General features: G+C 41.3%; 1 protein-coding gene across 2 annotated transcripts in view; it reads left to right on the top strand.

The window, feature by feature from the left end:
- Nucleotides 1–21,655, top strand: part of ADAMTS3 (ADAM metallopeptidase with thrombospondin type 1 motif 3) — a 332,671-nt gene that overhangs the window by 132,519 nt on the left and 178,497 nt on the right. For both annotated transcript variants that reach the window (XM_040326191.1, XM_040326182.1), the window contains exon 4: nt 430–580. In XM_040326191.1, coding sequence (XP_040182125.1) covers nt 430–580 — 151 coding nt within the window. The remainder of the gene's footprint in view (nt 1–429; nt 581–21,655) is intronic.

Raw genomic sequence — 21,655 nt, 5'->3', positions numbered from 1 at the left:
CGTAAATCTACATGAATCTGGCCCACTGTTCTTACATTGGTCCAAGCTGGACCAATGTAATTATGTAAAGATTGCGATACCTGGAATTTAACTTTAAAGACACAAATTAAAGGTGAATACTACAGCAAAAGCTGGTTTTGATATTTTATCTTTTAATGGGCAAATAGTGTATATATATATATATATATATATATATATATATATATATATATATATACATCTATCTATATCTATATCTATAGATAGATATATAGAAATATATATATATATACATATATATTTTTTTTTTACATCAGATATATATATATATATATATATATATATATATATATATATATATATATATATATATATAAATATAATGCTGATATATTACACACACAGGTCCATTCACATCAGTATATCTAATGTTGTTTTCCCCATTTTTAGGCTGGAATGATACGCACAACTGAAGATGAATTTTTCATTGAACCTCTTGAAAAAGGTAAACAAAAGCATGAGGAAGATGGCAGAATACATGTAATATATAAAAGATCAACTGCAAAGAAAATGTTACCTGAAGACATCCCAAACAGATCAGGTCAGTCAAAATGTACACTGGTCTACATGCAATGCTTGAAAAATCAATTTAAATGTTATTACTTCTGTGAAACTTGTTTAACTATTCTTTTGTAGAGTATGAGCTGGTAGTTATGGTTTAGATTTTATCTCTGGAGAAAATATAAGTTGGTAAGAAGCATAATGTTATTTAATTGATAGGTACAGTAGGTTGGTGTGTTATGTACAAAAGCAGGGACGTGCGGTGAGGCCAGTGGCTGGTGAGGCACTGACTAGTATCAAAGCCAGATACACAGGTTACATATGCCGCGATTCTAGCACCAGACTTCTGTTACTCTAAACATGTAATCTGTTAAAAAATGTGTCGCCTATGGAGATTTTTAAGTACTGAAGTTTGGCACCATACCTTGAATGTGGGAACTTTTAAAACGTGACATGTTAGGTATCTATTTACTTGGCGTAACATCATCTTTCACAATATACAAAAAACTTGGGTTAGCTTTAGTGTTTTTTTTTTATATTCATGAAACAATTTATTCCCCCAAAAAACGCGTTTGGAAAATTGCAACTTAAAAAGTTGCAACGACCACCATTTTATTCCCTATGGTGTTTGCTAAAACAATATATATATATATATATATATATATATATATATATATATATATTGTTTTAGCAAACACCATAGGGAATAAAATGGTGGTCGTTGCAACTTTTTAAGTTGCAATTTTCCAAACGCGTTTTTTGGGGGAATAAATTGTTTCATGAATATAAAAAAAAAACACTAAAGATAACCCGAGTTACGACCAACATTTTATTCTCTATGGTGTTTGCTAAAACAATACATATATATATATATATATATATATATATATATATATATATATATATATATATATATATATATATATATATATATGTGTATATATATATATATATATATATATATATATGTGTATATATGTATATATATATCTATATATATATATATATATATATGTGTATATATATATATATATATATATATATACACATATATATATACAGTAATGGTTGGGCGTTCTGAGTTATTTTCTAGCAAAAAAAAAACATGATTATTACATGTAGGAGAGAAGTATCAGAATTGGCCTGGGGGGCAGGGGGTTAATTGCCATAAGTACTATACAAATAATTGTTATACATTGTTTTTAAGGTAATTTACTATATTTTCAAAAACTGCACTCATACTACTTAAGCAGCTGGTTAAACGGACAAATTACTGAAGTTTGAAGTTATAACTTCAAACCAGTAATTTCACAGTAAATAATAAATTATTATGTTATAACATAGCATAATAATATATGATTTAGCTTAACCACTTAAGACCCGGACCATTATGCAGGACCTTGCCCCTTTTTGTGATTCGGCACTGCGTCGCTTTAAATGACAATTGCGCTGCCGGTGGCTCCCAAACAAAATTGGCGTAATTTTTTTCCCACAACTAGAGCTTTCTTTTGGTGGTATTTGATCACCTCTGCAGTTTTTATTTTTTGCGCTATAAACAAAAATAGAGCAACAATTTTGTAAAAAATTCTATAATTTTTACTTTTTGCTATAATAAATATCACCCAAAAATATATAAAAAAACGTTTTTTTCCTCAGTTTAGGCCGATACGTATTCTACATATTTTTGGTAAAAAAAAAAATCACACTTAGGCCCCATACACACGAGAGGATTTATCCGCGAATACGGTCCAGCGGACCGTTTCCGCGGATAAATCCTCTCGAAGATTTCAGCGGTCGCGCCGTCGCCGCGATTATGACGCGATCACTTCACATCGTTCGTCAAGTTCTCACGGGGAAAAGTCAGAGTGTTCATGTCCTTTGCCATATGATTTTGCACTATTTTGCTTTTTTCTTTTTTTCTCATGTTATGCTGTGACTTAATGATGTTGGAGCTTCTTGGCTGAAGTATATCTGGTCTGGACCACGTATTGGTTACTACCTTTTGCCCAGCTTGATCCTTCTGGATCTACATTTCTGGTAAGGGTCAGCTTGAACTTCGATCAATCCAACCATTGTCCCAGCAACATCAACAGATTGGGATTTATTTCTATATTGGACATTCCCTATTTTATTGATTTTGGTGTGTTCACATCACTGTGGGACTACACATTTGATTGATCTTATGGTTATCATACCCATAAGGCTTTTAGCGCAACTCCTTCTTTTTATAATAAATATCACCCAAAAATATATAAAAAAACGTTTTTTTCCTCAGTTTAGGCCGATATGTATTCTTCTACATATTTTTGGTAAAAAAAAAATCACACTTAGGCCCCATACACACGAGAGGATTTATCCGCGAATACGGTCCAGCGGACCGTTTCCACGGATAAATCCTCTCGAAGATTTCAGCGGATTTCTCTGCGATGGAGTGTACTCACCATCGCATTGAAATCCGCGCCGAAATCCTCTGGCGATGACGTGTCGCGCCGTCGCCGCGATTATGACGCGGCAACGTGCGCGACGCTGTCATATAAGGAATTCCACGCATGCGTCGAATCATTACGACGCATGCGGGGGATCCCTTCTGACGGATGGATCCGGTGAGTCTATACAGACCAGCGGATCCATCCGTTGGGATGGATTCCAGCAGATAGATTTGTTTAGCATGTCAGCGAATATTTGATCTGCTGGAATCCATCCCAGGGGATAAATATCCGCGGAAACAGATCTGCTGGAGTGTACACACCATAGGATCTATCCGCTGAAACCCATTCGCTGGGATTTTTCAGCGGATGGATTCTATCGTGTGTATGGGGCCTAAGGGTTTATCGATTGGTTTGCGCAAAATTTATAGCGTTTACAAAATAGGGGATAGTTTTATTGCATTTTTATTAATAATTTTTTTTTACTTTTAATGGCAGCGATCAGTGATTTTTTTTGTGACTGCGACATTATGGCGGACACTTCGGACAATTTTGACACATTTTTGGGACCATTGTCATTTCAAGAGCAAAAAGTGCTATAAAAATGCAGTGATTACTGTGAAAATTACAATTGCAGTTTAGGAGTTATCCACTAGGGGGCACTGTAGGGGTTAAGTGTGACCTCATATGTGTTTCTAACTGTAGGGGGGCGGGGCTGGACGTGTGACGTCAATGATCGTCTTTCCCTATATCAGGGAATAGACGATCACTGACACTGCCACAATGAAGAACGGGGAAGAGTGTTTACACACACCTCTCCCCGTTCTTCAGCTCCGGTGACCGATCGCGGGACCCGGAGCTTCGGACCAGGTCGTGAGTGTGCCGTCGGCGCCGCGCTCGCGACCCCACGGGTGGGCCTTAAAGAGAAACGTAAAGGTACGTGATTGTGCCCAGCCCTGCCATTCTGCCGACGTATATCGTCAATAGGGGGTCCTTAAGCGGTTAATTATTACAGTACCTTTTCAACAGCAGCAGATTCTCATTCTCCCTCTCACAGTGGCTCCCGTCGCTCATGTAACCGGCATTGTCTCTTCTCTGGCCGTCTGACAGAAGCAGCCGACGGGGCCGAGATTTCCCCCAGTTACGTCAGCAGGACGTGAGGAGGAAAGGAGAGAGGAGACACGGCCGGTCACGTGACCGCCAGTAGCAGCTGTGAGATACAGTAAAGGAGATTTTTTTAATAAGACACAGAGACAGGGGGCACTGTGTTAGGAGACAAACTGGATAGTAGAAAAATATATTGGATATTCCTGCAGCAAGAGGGGGATGGGGTGGCACTGTCACTAGGTGACATGGAGAGAGGGGAGGGGGGTGGAGGAGGACAGAGGAAACAGAATTCGAAGAGCAGGCTGCCGATGACGGAGGTACGTAAACTGACCACGCTGTCAGGGCTCAGCAGCCATGATTATTGTGGTCAGTTTACATACGGGAGGGGAGAAACTGTCAGGATCAGAAAGAATTTTTAGGTGTTACAGGGGTCCAAATTATATAGTGCAGTATAAAATGGTTTAAAGGAGCAGGATCCATATTTTTGGGGGGGTTAACAAACACTTTAACTATGTGAGAAAAACATGGGATTGTGGGTAAATCTTATACCTATAAACCCATGTATTTCCTTATAGTTAAGAGGGCTGGAAGGGAGCATTTGTCTTTTAGACACATGCCCCTTCTATGACACTGCAGTGAGAGTCGTGCCGCGGCTGCAGCATTTTTATTGGACAACTGGGGCTAATGATACCTTAGCACTGGTCCAAGACTCCAAGCTGTCCATTGAGCTCAGTGCCTCTGACAAGAAGTAAGGAGAGGCAATGTGAGCTCATCCTCTTAGTCTGCTGCAAACAGAGTGTGCCAGCTTGTATTTAAACTGGCCTCTCTGTATGTAGCTTCTAACAGGCTGTGCAAGGAGCCTTATATCTCCGGGAACCATAGGTCGTAGGAGCCCCAAATTTACCAGTGGTGGGGTAGGACTACCCACCCCCCTACCTGTGACTTCAGGTTGCCGAACTGCAACCCTCGAAGCTCGATTTCTTTTTATTTATTTTTAATGTTCATGGCAGGTAAGGCTCTGCCTCTCCTGCCTCCCCTGACTGCATGTCCCTGTACCAAAGTCTGTCTACATCAGTGCCTTCATCACTTTCCACATTGTTGCAAGCTCAGGTCCAGGGAAAAAGGGAAAAGATATCCAGTTGAAATATACTGTCTTTTGTTCAAAATAATTCATAAGAATTCTGTTCAGTTATGTTTGTGGTTCATGCACCTCTGCCAGACAAAACAGCAAAAAGAATGATGCAATTTTCTGTAATTAGGGTGTATGTCAAGTCACATATGCGAAACCTCACATAAGCCACATCTACACTTCAAGGTGGTGGAGAAGGCTGCCATCATACTTTGTAATCTCCCTGACAGACAGAAAGGCAGACACCATATCTTGTTAATAAATGCTAAATGCATGAAACTGTACATAAGCACCTAAAATGTGTGGAACAATATCAAATTTATAGGGTAGAAGGATTCCGATGTATACTTGTTCATCAAAATAACGCACATAAGTTGATTTCTTGGCCATTTTTCAAAGAATATAAATGATAACACAAAAACGTTTCTTTCAATCATGGTTAGTGTTTGGCTGAAGCCATTTATTATCAATCAACTGTATTTACTCTTTTCACAACAGAAACTACCCAAATGACCCTGACCAAAAGTTTTTATACCCCAGTTCTTAACCACTCCCACTCCCATACCGCGCCTATTCTGGCACTTCTCTCCTTCTAGAAAATTACTCAGAACCCCCCCAAACATTATATATATTTTTTTTAGCAGACACCCTAGGGAATAAAGTGGCAGCCATTACAACTTTTTATCTTGCACGGTATTTGCGCAATAATTTTTCAAACGCCCTTTTTTGGAAAATAAACAGTTTCATGAATTAAAAAATAACAAAACAGTAAAGTTAGCCCAATTTTTTTGTATAATGTAAAAGATGATGTTACGCAGAGTAAATAGATACGTAACTTGTCACGCTTTAAAATTGCGCACACTCATGGAATGGTGCCAAACTTCTGTACTTAAAAATATCCATAGGCGACACTTTACATTTTTTTACAGGTTACCAGTTAAAGTTACAGAGGAGGTCTAGTGCTAGAATTATTGCTCTAACGCACGTGGCGATACCTCACATTTGTGGTTTGAACAGAGTTTACATATGTGGGCGGGACTTACATGTGCGTTCGCTTCTGAACGCAAGCTACTGGGGACAGGGGCGTTTTAATTTTTTTTTTTAATATATATATTTTTTTACTTAATTATTTTTTTTACACTTTTTTTAAAAAAATTTGATCACTTTTATTCCTATTACAAGGAATGTAAACATCCCTTGTAACAGGAATAGTGTGTGACAGGTCCTCTTTATGGAAAGATGCAGGGTCAATAGGACCCCACATCTCTCCTCCAAGCTGGAAAGCATGAGATCTGGAAAATAAATTCCCTGATCTCATGGTTTCAGGCGAGATTGCGGCTTTGATTACTTCCGGGTACCCGGGTGTGACATCATAACATCGCGCCCGGGCCTCCGATGGTCATAAAGATGACCAGTGACCATCTGGTCATCAAAAACCTCTATGCTCTTCATTCGGCGCTGAGAGCCCGGAGAAGCACCGGATGGCGGCGGGAGGGGGGAAGGTCTATAAGAACGATCAAGCAGTGGAACCCCTGCTATGATCGTTCTTATAGTGTGCAGAATTGCCGCCTGAAAATAAGGATATCTGAATGATGCCTGTAGCTGCATCCATCGTTTAGATATCCCCCACTGAAGTCCAGAACGTCATATGACGTCCTACGGTACGGAAGTGGTTAATACCGTATATTGCCCCCTTTTAACATCAGTGACAGCTTGAAGTAGGTATTTGTGGCCCATTGGCCTTTCCACTGCTTTACCGAATAAGACTTAATGCAGCTTATTTAAATAGCATGCTAAAGATCACTGATGATGTATAAAGTAATTGCCATTCCACTTTCTGTTGCACTCTTGCCTAATGACACCAAACCAGTACGGTATATAACTTTGATTGCTAGAATAAACATCCTACTGGCTTTATTGTTATCAGTGACAAATTTTTTCCGATCTTTTTTTAAATGTACTAAAAACATGTACTTAGGCATTTGAGATGAAACTTCTGGCTAAAAGTACCTTAGTCTGAATGGGCATTTAATAATTACCTCTTAACAATGTAAAGGCCACTAAGCGAGTCTTTATCATGCTTGCATTAGGCAAGAATGCTTGTTTATATGATGGGGTTGTCATGACGCTGGGTGGCAGTGTCTTTGTCACAGGTGGGAAACACGCACAAGTGAAGGATGATTGGAGTGTTGCTCCTGGTTGCTTGGGAATGCATATCTTGGAGCTGGACCTGACACAATAGAACATCTAATGAAGCCCTTCTGTCTAGGATCTTGCAGAGATTTAAACTAATGGTGATCTGAAAAGAAATTAGAAGGCTTTATATCTTTCGTCAGTCATGGAGAGGTCTGGTCATTTAGTGAAGGGAATAAATAACACTACATTATCAGTTGCTAGATCATTTTTAGCCGCACGATACGTATGTTATTAAACTAATTGCATAATTTAAAGTGGAACACCTAGAAAGAAATTCTAATATATAGTCAAACATATTAACTTCATCTTATCTTTTGGTTCAGATTTCTACACAGTAAAGTAAATTGAAACCAGCCCTGTGAACCCCACATAATGCACTTTGATACCCCAACTACAAAAACACTATTTGTAGGCTGTGCCCAAGGTCCTTCTATTTAGATCAGTGGTTCTCAACCTTTCTAGTGCCGTGACCCCTTGATAAAATTTCCCAAGTTGTGGTGACCCCTAACAGTAAAATTATTTTCGTAGCTTGGGTTGTCAGCACCTGGGGCAAGACAAGTAATTTGCACCTCTAACCCATGGACATTTAGCGCTCCCTGAGTCCCTTCCACTTGTACAGTATTAAAACCCCTTATGGTACATTTTAGGATGTACCACTCTTTCTCTTTTATCTCTCTATCCTAATTTCTTGTTTTTTTCCCCCATCCCTCTCTATAGCTGTCTTTCTTGCTATTTATCTCCCTTTGTTCACCCCTCTTTTCCTTTCCCTTCCATGTATTCTCTATTTTTATTCTTTCTCTTACTCCTTGGTGGGGACTGGATGTGATGAGTGTATTAGGTGCTCTTGAACAAGGTCATCTGCTGATCTGAGAACTGTAGTGGGGACTTTAAATGCCAACTATAATCATAGGTAGTGTTGACTTTGTGGCGTCTCGTAGCAGTGACACCTTTGCCGGAATCAGGAGATAGGGTCTCCTCCAGCCCCTCCCACTTCACATTCCTCACCAGTCAGCTGACCTCTAGCCTCTTTCCCCCCACCCATGCCATGAACTGAATAGGTGGCTGAGACGATCTCCAGGAACAGCCACAAAAAGGCAGGGAGAGTGATGCGAGCTTCAAGAACAGCCCAGGATTCGGGGACCCCTGGCAAATCATCATTTGACCCCCGAGGGGGTCCCGACCCCGAGGTTGAGAACCACTGATTTAGATTAATTTTAAGGAAAACACAAGCAAAATACCAGGACTTTCATTGTTGGCCTCCTGAAACTGGCTATTAGTCTTAACTAATGGCTTGAATACTTTTTGACACCCCCGGAGGTGCTTCATCAAGCCACCCTGGACTCACAAGAGGTGATGTTCGCTGCAGTATTCAGAACTAGCCACTGTTGGAGAAAGAAGAAGAGGACCTGTGATGCCAACTAACTGGACTTAAGACCTCAGGATATAGGGTGGATATACAGATAAAATGGGTAGGGGTTGCCAAGCCTGGATTTTAATTTTAATCAGTTAGGCTGAGTTGGGATGAGGAGGTGAATACAATGTATTGAAACTGAAATAAGCAGATTTTCCAACACTCCAGTTCTATGTTATATAATTTATAACATACCCAGCATGTTAGGTAGACCCACATCTGCTCTGTATTGCTAACATCAAGATTAACACAGTCTTTATTCAATTTAAAGACTAAGCTGAGGTCAGTGTCCCTGTGCTTTAGCTCATACGACCCAGAACTGAAGAATTGTAGATCCTACTAATTAAATGGCAGGTACAATTACTTTCATAGCCCCGTCAGCCCTTTTTGGTACCTACCTAATTGAATAAAGTAGATCAAAGTTTATATTAACGTTAAAGTGGAAACAGTGAATATTCATTACAGATTACCATTGCTAAAAGTAGCAAAGCATAATTTACTAATGTTAAAGTAAGGTTCTTATATTGCTCTTTATCATGACCTCTGCAGTTTGGTGAACTTTGAGTTGACTTCCAATAACCTTTGAACAACAGTATATTATAAAATGTGCCATGTATAACACTAATACCATCACAGACAACTGAATAAATACAATACTCAGCTGACCAGAAAAAGCAGAATGACTCAACTAATGGAAATGGTCAAATATTAAACAATGGCTGAAATGAAGGCTTTGTCCTTCTTCTGTATTAAAACATCACATCTAAATGTGTAGGCAAGTCACCCATTTCCCCTTTCCACAGAACTGGGATAAATGGAAAGACAAGTGATCACTCTTTTGCTCTGAGAGCCTGGCTAGACAATAGTTTTTATTGAATGCCTTGTAAGTGGCTTGATGGCCATTTGAAGTTTTCAAAAGAATCCTCACTGTGGTGACTGGTCCCGTTCCTTTTTTTTTCTTCCCAGCCTTTTGCTGCAAGTCTTGTTTAAGTGTCATTCGCGCAGAGGTCAGTATGAATATCTTTTTATTATGACGAGACCTGCCCATTCTGCATCTCTTTCCTGTGGGAAATTGGCTTAATGAAAAATGGACTGATTAGTCAACTTATTGTAAATGTTAACAGTTTCAGGCTCTTTTAGTAAGACAGGGAAAAAGAGCAGTGGTGATGTCAAAAGTAAACTATCAGTGCCTCTCCCACACTGACTCTAAACTTAAGTCTGAATGGCTGAAATGTCTTATTGTACTTTGAATTTCATCAATGCTGTTTACATTGAATTTTTATATAAGCATTTATGATTAAACCATTGGTATCTTGCATGGTGTTTTTTATATATTTACTTGGCTTGGTTTACATTAAAAACTATATTTTTACTTTTTATAGGCAGTTAAATAATCAGCATTACTTGAATAATTCTGTTTGGCACATCCAGCTATCCAGCTAAGGGATTTTCCAGGATTGTGTTGACACCCCCCCAACAATGCAAGGGTTAAATACTTGCTACGTACAGGGGTGCCATTAGGAGAAATGCTTTCATTATTCTGACCTTTAGCTGAGCCCCTTCACCCGGTGACCAGTCCCTCGCAGCCTCCCCTCTAAGAACTCATGGCCATTGTTGCATGCCCCCCTCCACTACATATAATAAAGGGTTGATAGTCCTGCAGACTGAAGCTTTGGGGAAAAGAGGGCAGCACCAGAGGGGGGTATAAGGTCAGTAATACTGCCTAAACCTATACCCCCCCAGACAAAATGAGCATTCAACACTTGCAGACTGAGGGGGGGGGTAGATTTTTTTCTAAATCCTTCCAAAAAATGCCTGCTGCTTACAGAGCTCAATAGCTAAAGCTCCCATGTACATAGTGAATAAGTAAAAACAGCAACCTCTCCTCCCTACCATATTAAAATGATAGCGAACATATACTATATTGCCAAAAGTATTGGCACACCTGCTTTTACATGCACATGAACTTTAATGGCATTCCAGTCTTGAGTTGGCCCACCCTTTGCAGCTATAACACTTTCAACTCTTCTGGAAAGGCTGCCTACAAGGTTAAGGAGTGTGTCTATGGGAATGTTTGACCATTCTTCCAGAAGCGCATTCAGTAAACAAAAATTACAATTCTCCATTAAATCAGTATGAAGCCACAACATTTCATTTACAAACCAGTCGATATCTTACATCACAGAGGATGATCATAGTATATTATCAAATGATATGATGAATTATAATTTCTAAAACAGATATTCTTAAATGACCAAAAATGTACAAAGTGACATAACCTGTAGTACCCAGATAGGAATTACTTTACACAACCTATTTTGTATTAACCTGTTAATCCTTTTATGTAGTTTGTACACTTCAGAAGCATGCTCAATTTAACAAGCTTGTGGTGTTCTTATGGCTATATGGCTACTTGTGCATTGTGGCAATGGTGCTAAATGCATGTTAAAGCATGTTATCACAACCTATGGCCATGCACCTGCTCTATGTGTGGCAAGCCCCCCAACACATTGTACAGTAGAGACCAACACAACACAGAGCCCCAGAATGCATAAACAATGTGTTTATGTGTGTTCCATTCCAATTTTCTTTCACTTCCTATTGTCTTAGAAAAAAACCTCTGCAACATGGTATAGATGGAAATAAACCCTGATTGAATTCTTGATGATATGCTGCCCTTTCCAAAAGGACACAATAAATGTGGGCTCTGGGTATACTTTACAATTGTAAAAACTCAGGGCCAGATCCTCAAAAGAGATACGCAGGCGGATCTGCTGTTCCGCCTGCGTATCCCTGTTTCTATCTTTGGAACGGATCCACAGAATCAGTTTTCAAGAGATAGACAGAAGATCCGACATGTGTAAAGGACTTACACTGCCGGATCTTAGGATGCAGTACCGCATCCGCCGCTGGGGGCATTTTGCGTCGAAATGCCGCTTCGGGTATGCAAATTAGCACTTACGGAGATCCACGAAGCTTTTCAGCTTCGTTTTTTCTCCGTAAGTATTAAGTTGCATGTGTAAAATTAGGGCTGCTTTTACAAAGTGTAAACTGTTTACACCTTGTAAAAGCAGACCCTTCTTACCCGCGACGCTGTTATTTTTATTTTTTTAATTATTTTTTTCCCGCCGTATCTTTTTTTTTTCCCGACGCTAGTTTTTTGACCTGGCGCGATTCACGAAGCTCGGCATAACGTAATTTTGCGCTATCCACGTCGGGAAAATGACGTCACGAGCATGCGCAGGACGTCCGGCGCGGGAGCGCGCCTAATTTAAATGGGACTCGCCACCATTTGAATAGGAACGCCTTGCGCCGGCGGAATTTAAGTTACACACCCGAAAATTTCTAGGTAAGTGCTTTGTGGATCGGGCACTTAGGTAGAAATTTTGCGGCAGTGTAACTTAAATCAGAATATTTAAGTTACGGCGGCTCTTTGTGGATCTGGCCCTCAGTGACTCCATTTCCTTTGCTGTCCTTTGTGTTTCTGGCTCTTGGAAATATCTGTATTGATTTATTTTTTCAGCTCCAAAGTGGTAAAGGGGAAGGATTGCCAGTGTAACTAAGGGAGATTAATAGCTGGATTCAGATAGCTTTACGCCGGCGTATCAGTAGATACGCCGACGTAACTCTGAATCTACGCCGTCCTAAATTTAAGCGTATTCTGGAAACCAGATATGCTTAAATTAGGCTAAGATACGAGCGGCGTAAGTCTCCTACGCCGTCGTATCTTAGGGTGCAATATTTATGCTGGCCGCTAGGTGCCGCTTCCGTTGAGTTCCGCATAGAATATGCAAATGAATAGATCCGCCGATTCAGAAACGTACGTGCGCCCGGCGCATTTTTTTACGTCGTTTACGTGCGGCTTTTTCCGGCGTAAAGTTAGTCGAACACATAGCTGGCCTAGTCAATGTTAAGTATGGCCATCGTTCCCGCGTCAAAATTTGAAATTTTTACGCCGTTTGCGTAAGTCGTCCGTGAATGGGGCTGGACGTAATTTACGTTCACGTCGAAACCAATAGGTCCTTGCGGCGTACTTTGGAGCAATGCACACTGGGATATGTACACGGACGGCGCATGCGCCGTTCATAAAAAACGTCAATCACGTCGGGTCACCAATCATTTACATAAAACACGCCCCCCTCATCCTCATTTGAATTAGGCGTGCTTACGCCGGCCCCATTTACGCTACGCCGCCGTAACTTAGGAGACAAGTGCTTTGTGAATACAGCACTTGCCTCTCTGACTTACGGCGGCATAGAGTAAATACGATACGCTACACCGCCTGAAAGATGCGCCGCCCTACCTATAAGACTACATTCACACCTCAGCTTTTTAAATCACGGCAGATTTGCAGTGATTCTGCCCACAATTTCAAAGTGCAGAGATGTAAATAAATTGCAGAACGCATATTGGAGATGCCATTCAGTTGAATGGCACCTAAAATCACAGTCCGGTTCTGCCGCTATTGCCACGTGATAAATAGCGCTGCAATCGCGGCAACCTGCATCGCATTAAGCATTTGGTCGCCCAAAAGTGGCTACTGAACTTTTTTGGGGCGACAAGCTTCACGTGATGCAGGTTGCCGCAATTGCAGCACGATTTATCCTGACAGTTTCGCACCACGATAAATGTGCGTTTTGTAATTTGTCATTCACACCTCTGGGCTTTGAAATCGCAGCAAATCTGCCTGCAATTCAAAACGCTGAGGTGTGAATGCAGCCTTATTGAATTGAAGCACTCAGAATCTGGTGCTGCTGTGCATGGTAACCAATCTGCTTCTAACTTCAGTTTGTTCAATGAAGTTTTGGCAATACAACCTGGAAGCTGATTGGTTTCTATGAGCAGCTGCGCCATATTATGCACACTCTAGTTTTAGTAAATCTCCCCCATGTGTCTGGATATCCATGTTAAGTTTTACATTTTGTAGGTATAATTTCATGCATAAGCATGTTCCGTTCTTCCTCCAACCACAGTCAAAATTAGATTCAATTAGATTTGGATAGATGTCCAATTTACAATTTCTCATTCAGTTCTGTTTTGAAAATATCAATATTTCTTTGTCGGATATTGTACCATTATGAGTCACTTTTGTTACATTCTATTTAAAAAAAAATACATGTGTCAGAAGGAATGTAGCCTGCCAATGCTTTTATTAGAATAATAGAAAATTTCTGGCATAGTCTAGAGAGCACTGACTCCTCCACAAAGCCTGTGCTGGACTAAGCAGTAGCGTGCTTGTGATTGCCATAACACTATACACGTGAATTTTTATGAAGCAGCCATATTAGAGCATATTTTCTTACTCTTGGGATTTTTATCCGCATTCAAAATTTTTGATTTTCATCAACTGCCTCAAAAGGGAACCTTTCTTTTTTAAATCTTATTACACTTTCACACCATTTTATTCCGGTTCTATAAATACAGTAAATATGGTTTCACGTATAAAGTTGAGTTTTTGTTACATTCTGCTTACCTTCTTTTGCATTCATCATTTTGCAATGGAAGGATCATTATTTTTTTTTTAACTTCAATACTTTTTTTTATTGTTTCCATACAAATATACAGAGAAATTTACAAATCCAATTTTTATATACTTAGTGCATTTTATGTGCATACAAAGGATTGATTGCAAAGAATTAAACATGTCCTTACATCCCCTACCCGCCCCTCCCCTCCCTCCCTCTCTCCTATCTTACTTTTAAAGTGCATACACGTTTTTTAATTCCATTCTTTCCCTTAGGTTATTTTTTTTTTCCCATCTTTGCTTATTTAAAGTGAGCGTCCTATTTTACATAACCAGTGCTCCCATATTGCCTTAAATTTTTTGATGTTTCCCCTTCTAATCCATGTTCCCCTTTCCTTCCCAATTGTGCTGTTCATTACATTGACCCATTCCTCTACTGTGGGTGGATTTTGTGCTTGCCATTTTAGTGCTATTAGTTTCCTCGCCTGGAACAGGCATCTTATAACTGCTTCTAATGTGTCCCTCTGTCCCATTCCCTCCTCAATGCATCCTAGTAAACAAACTCTGGCTTCAAGTTCCAGAGCTGTACTGAAAGTTGCATTTATAATGTCCAAAATTTTTACCCAGTATCTATGCAATTTTGGGCATTTCCACATCATGTGGATAAGGTCCCCTGTATTTTGACATCTGGGACATTTATCATCCTGCTTCCATCCGAATCCATATAGTTTCTTTGGGGTGTAATAGACCCGGTGTAGGAGGAATAAGTGGGAGACCCGTTGTGACGGGGCTAATGAGACCCTTGTCCCTAGTTCCAATATCCTGTCCCATTGGTCGTTCGTTAAAGGTCCAATATCCTCCTCCCATCTCTGCTTATTTCTGCTCAACTTCTCTTTTCCTATTAGTTGATCACTGATCTGTTCATATAATTCTGAGATAAGACCTTTCAGGACCCCCACCTTGATTAGTCTTTGAAGTTGCGTAAGCTTTTGCCATCTTATCGGCTGTAATTTAAATTGGGCTTGTAGTGCGTGTCTAACCTGTAAATAAGTAAAAAACATGGAGTTTGGGATGCTATATTCCCTGCTTAGCTCTGAAAAGGGTTTTAAAACGCAGCCTGTATACAATTGTACCACTCTGGTTATCCCCCGTTTGTCCCATTCCTTTAGTTTCCCCATGGCCAAGATTTCTTTCAGATTATTATTGTCCCATAATGGGGAAAATTCTGTTAGTCCTTTAAAGCCCAAAGCTAATTTTACTGCTTGCCATATTCTTACCACCATCTTCACTGTTGGATTTTTTACCGGGAAGGAGTTGGCCTCTAACGTCTCTATTACCGAGCTATGGGGAGATCCTCTTAGTATAATTTTCCCGCTTGCGTTTCCCCCTCCCTCTATGCTACACCCCCCCAAGTGCTGCAGCTGTGCCGCCAAGTAGTAACTATAGGGGTGTGGGACCGCTAGCCCTCCTCTGTTTGTTGGTAATTGCAGCGTTCGGAGACTGATCCTTGATTTTCCCTTTTTCCAAATTAGGGTCCTAAATAGGGTCTCTATCTTTTTAAACCATCGATTATCAATCCACACTGGGGAGTTGTGGAGCATATAGAGCAATTGTGGCATCCATATCATTTTAATTAAATTGCTACGGCCGGCCACCGATAGTGGCAAATGTCCCCATATCTCCGCTTTACGTTTAAATTTACCCAGAAGTGGCACTAGATTATTATTTATAAATTGTTCTGGGTTACATGTTACCACAATACCTAGATACTCCATCTTCTCCCCAGTTTTTAATTGAGGAATTCCCATTCCCTCCATATTGCTTACCGGGTCCACTGGTAAGAGTGTTGACTTTTCCCAGTTTATTACAAGGCCCTCGAATCGACCGAACGCTTCTACTGTTTGGACTGCCATTTTAAGGGAAGTTGTAGAATTGCCCAAGAAAAGAAGGATATCGTCCGCATAGAGTGCGACTTTTTCCTCCTCTGATCCTCTCTGAAACCCCTGTATTTCCTGTCTTGTTCTGATAGCAATCGCCAAAGGCTCGATTGCGAGTGCGAAGAGAAGGGGGGACAATGGACATCCCTGTCTCGTTCCCCTTTCCAATTCAAACGCCTGTGAAATTTCATTATTTATTCTTATTTTGGCCCTTGGGGAATTATACAATAACTTTATCCATTTAATAAAAGATGGACCAAACCCAAACTTCTCCAGAGCATGCCAGAGATAGTCCCACTCCAGACTATCAAAGGCCTTGGTGGCATCCAATGATAGGATAGATCTATCTCCCATATTCTCCGTTGGAGTCTGTAAGTTTAGGTACAGCCTTCTTATATTTATACTCGTTGACCGATTTGGAATAAATCCAGATTGGTCTGGATGTATTAATTTCTGAATATATTTGTTTATTCTCGTTGCCAATACCTTAGACAGTATTTTTACATCTGAACAAAGCAGAGATATGGGTCTATAAGATGATGCATCTAGTTGATCCTTCCCTTCCTTCTGAAGCACTATAATAATTGCTTCCATCATTGAGGGGGGTAGCCTTCCTCCTTCTATCGCCCAATTCAGCGTTTTTAGTAATTCCGGGAGCAGTACCTCCCCGTATTGTTTGTAAATCTCCGCTGGCAGGCCATCTGGCCCTGGGGATTTTTGATTGGAGAGTCCTTTGACTGCCTGTTGTAGTTCCACTAATGTGATTGGGGATTCCATAGCATTTCTGTCTTCCTCTGACAGAACTGGGGTTCCTATTCCTCTAAAGAATTCTTCCATCTGCACTTTAGCTTCCCCCTTTTTTGATCTATATAAATCTTTGTAATAAGCTGCAAACGTGTCCACTATTACAGATGTTTCAAGTGAAATCTCTCCCCCTACCGTCCTAACTGCTGGTACTTTAGAGGGTGTCATATTGGTTTTCGCTAGGAGGGCCAAAGTATGGCCCACACTTTCCCCCTCCGAATAAGCGCTCTGCTCCTGGAATAGACGCTTGTTTTCGACTTTCTTATTAACCACTAACTTGTATTCCTCTTGCTTCTCCAACCATAGTTGTTGTTTGGATGGTGTTGGGTTTTCCACATATTGCTTTTCAGCCTCTAGGACCTCCTCCCTTATTTTCTCCTCCCATTCCCTCGAGTTTCTCTTAATCTTAGCTATCTGCTGTATCAATATACCCCTAAGGAATGCCTTAAGGGCGTCCCAGACCACTCCCTCCGGCGCCGTCCCTGTATTAAAGTCTAGAAATTCCCTTAATTTGATGCTAATTTCTTCTGGCTTCCCCATTACTTCTAGCCAGAAGGGACTTATTTTCCAATTACTTTGGGGACATTTTTTCCCTATATTTAGTGACAGCACCAGAGGGGAATGATCAGAGACCCCTCTTGGGTAGTAAGATATTTTACTAACTGCTTGTAAACATACACCGTTTCCCAGGGCCATGTCTATTCTTGATAATGTAGAATGTGTGCCTGAAAAACAAGAGTACTGTCGTAGGTCTGGATGTTTCACCCTCCAAATGTCCCACCACCCAACCTCTTTCAGAAATTGGCTTAGATGCCCCTCTCCTACCCCTAGGCTCCGTGTCTCCGGTGGAAATCTATCCATCGTTCTGTTTAGCACATTATTTAGGTCTCCAACCACTAGTACCGGAATATTTACCTTATTTACCACAAATTCCATCAATTTATATAAAACCTCCATCTTAAAGGGAGGGGGTATATAAATGTTAGCTAATACATATGGTACGTTTTCTATCAAACAGTGCAAAAAGATATAGCGGCCCAATTCATCTATTCTTGACTCCATGCATACAAATGATACACCAGTTTTTACCACTATGCTCACTCCTCTAGAGAAGGAAGAGTGGACAGAATGATACTGGCTTTGATATTTTCTTTTATTAACCAGTTTTAACTTTGTTTCTTTAGTCAAATGGGTCTCTTGAATACAAATCACCTCCACCCCGTACCACTCCAGGGTGGTAAAAACTGCCGCTTTTTTCACTGGGTCCCCCATCCCCCGGACATTCCAGGAGCCTATATTTATCATTTTAGGTTTCATACCCAACCAAAGATATCAAACCAAGACAGACCCTTAACATCAGAAGGTAAAATAAATGATATACCATTGTTGAATCTACCCAGGAAGGAAAAAAAAAAAAAAAGAAAAAGGCATTTAAATGTATATACAGATCTAATCCCTTCCCTTATACTTAATAAATAAAACGTGATACTTGTGCTATGATATAATTTTACCCTGCCTTATCAGTGAAATTGAGGAACTTCAGAAGTAGGGGCCGGGGGTGTCCGTCCTTGAGATGCGCTCTATACGGAATTCTATGGGCCCTTTCTATTGCAAAGAGCAGTGAAAAGGCATCTTCCCCGAGAGTGTCTCTGAACCACTTTTCACAGAACTTTATGGGGTCAGTACCCTCACTATGTTCCGGTAGGCCCACCACCCGAATGTTATTTCTACGTAGCCTGTTTTCAATTTCATCAAGTTTAGATGCCTGCCATCCATTTTGTTCCTTTAATTCTTGCATCTGTTGTTTTAAGATATACACCTCATCCTCTACTTGACTTACTCTCTCTTCCGCTGATGTTAACCTTTGTACAGTCTTTTGTAGTTCCTGGCCCATTATCACTAATTCTTCCTTTATTTCTTTTATCTGGTTAGTCAGATTGTTCAGTGACCCCCTGCATGCGTTTATGGCGCTTAGTATCTCCTTCAATGTTGGCTCTTCCTCTCGCCCGGGGTCATCGGCTATATTTGCAAAGGGAGCTTCTACAGTAGTTTTTGCTAATGCCATTGCGCCCCCCCCCCTTGGAGCTCCACCACAGGGTTTTTTTTTACTTTGGGAGCTGATGAACCTTGTCCACCACTTTTCCTGTCCATTGCTGCCCCTGTTTGATTTTTAACCTGTGTTTGTGAGTGCTGTGCCACTTTTCCAGGTGATTTTGCTAAAGTGTGTGAAAACTGTTCCAGTTTAGCTGCTGCAACCGCTGCTGCCGCCGCCTGCGCGGCCTTCTCTTTATCTTTTGCAGCTCGTGTTATTTGGGGGCACCCGCTCTCCTGATTGGACTGTCCTTTTTTTATAGCTGCTGCCATTTTTCCAATATGATAAAAAAAAAAAGGGAGGGGGAGCGTTTTTTAATAGTGTGCCTACTGTTTCTACTACTGCTCCTATGTTTGCGCAAATTCCCTCAGATCCTGTGTTGCTGTCACCTGCTACTTCATGTAGCCTTAAGAGCCATCAATGGGAGAGCAGGAGAGAGAAGAGGGAAAGAAAAAAAAAGGTAGCACCAGAGAAGCAGAAAAAAAAAAAACAGTTCGGCAATGGCACTAGCACTTCTATATTCATTCCATTAATCTTCCAATCCCAATTAACCTTTATTTACAGTCCGTTACTCACGTGACCTGTCCAGAGGGAAATAGGGGTCTTTAAGTCCTGGAATATTTGTTGATCACGGAGGCACAGCAATGCAATAATCCACTCCAAATCCGTGTGCGCCCCGCTTTGCCACTGTATTTCACTGACCCAGCTCCATAATTGCTCCGCAAATCTCCATATCTTGCTCATAAGTTGATCACCTGCCGTCCTTCAATATTTCTGAGACTCTGGCATGGTGCTACAGCCCACTCCTCCTCCTTTAACCAGGTAGTGTGAAACTAATAGTAACAGAGCGGGGCGATGAGGAGGTCTGAGCTTTGACTGCCTTTAACTGCCTTTATGGGCTGTAACTATCAGAGCATCAGATCCATTTAGATATATCCGCAGCAGCTGTTTTTTATTTTTTTCCCCCCTTTGCTTTTCTTTCTCTGTCAGAGGAACCAAAAACACCCGACCGGTGCAGCAAGCCAACAATGGGGGGCCAGGTCACAGAGAGGGGACAGAGAGGGGACATATACAGCTGCTCACAAATGCTTCACTCATTCACTCCACCCTCCACCCTCCGGCCATGCCATGCTGAGCCGTGCAGCGAACGAGCGCTGCTTCAATCTATATGAGGGAGGGAATCCCTGTCCCTGTGTGGAGGGGGAGAGGCTGGAGCAGAACAGCTGGAGGTCACCTGATCACCCAGCAAGCGACACGCACCAATCCCCTCGTGCATTCACATGGGGGGAGGGAACCCAGCTGGGTCCCGACGGCTCGACGGCTCCACGGTGTCAGCTGCGGTGGGGTAAGGTAAGCCACTCACTGTACGATCTTACACCGCGTTGAGGAGAGGATTCCCCGGCAGGGAGGAGGGGGGTTTGAGCGAGGCCGCTCCACGATATCAGCAGCCGCTGCGGTGAGGTGAGGTATGCCGCTCACTGTGCCATCCTGCGCGGCGTTGAGGAGAGGATTCCCCGGCAGGGAGGAGGGGGGTTGAAGGGGGGTTGGAGCGAGGCAGCTCGAGATCACACCAGCATCTCGCTCCTCACACGCTCACACCTTCCACATCCGGTCACGCCCCATGCCAGGGATCTGGAAGGATCATTATTAACAGTCCTCAGTCCAGCTCTAAGTAGCAGCACTTGTTTGTTCCTCTCAGCCTTTTAAAATTGTATGTTCAGATAAACTATACTTTTTACATTTTGGATTGAGCTGGAGCAGAGTAGCGGGTCTTAACTTCTCTCACTCTATCCAATGCCCAACAAAGTTTCAACAATAATTCAACTGCAGGCCTGCTGCTTTGACTTCTAGTAAGTACTAGTTTTAGCTGCAAACTACAGCAAACAAAGCAGAGTGGAGGCCTAACAAGATTTTAAGAGGAAGAAGCCTTTGCATGTCCATATTTATCACTTTGTTCAGTAAAAATCTGCAATTGAAGATCTTATTGCATCCTAAAACTTATTACATCTATTTATATTTTGTTGAATAAATTAAGAAAAAGGCAAATCATGTGCAAGTATATCACCTTTATCCCTAGTCAGGGCTTTTTTTCAGTGGGAATGTAGGGGAGCGCAGTTGCGGCACCTCAAGCACTGAATGTATGTAATTGCTAGAGGTGCTGGGTTATGCTACAGTGTCTATTGATTCTTGCTGCTGGGGGATCTATTTTTGCTCGAGGGGATATATTTTTGCGGGGGAGGGGAACATTGTTGCTGGTGAGGTCTATTGTTGCTGCTGGGGGATCTATTGTCTCTGGAAGGAATCTGTTTTTGCAGGGGGGGTCTATTGTTGCTGGGGAGATCTATTGTTGCTGTTAGGGGGACCTATGGTTGCTGGGGTTTGTCTTATGTTGCTGGGGAGATCTATTGTCTCTGGAAGGGATCTACAGTTGCAATAAAAAGTATGTGAACCCTTTGGAATGATATGGATTTCTGCACAAATTGGTCATAAAATGTGATCTGATCTTCATCTAAGTCACAACAATAGACAATCACAGTCTGCTTAAACTA

This window comes from Rana temporaria, chromosome 1 (assembly GCF_905171775.1).
Source record: "Rana temporaria chromosome 1, aRanTem1.1, whole genome shotgun sequence".
Taxonomy (NCBI): Eukaryota; Metazoa; Chordata; class Amphibia; order Anura; family Ranidae; genus Rana; species Rana temporaria.
The sequence above is the reverse complement of the archived record's forward strand: the minus strand, read 5'-3'. Positions and strand labels throughout refer to the sequence as shown.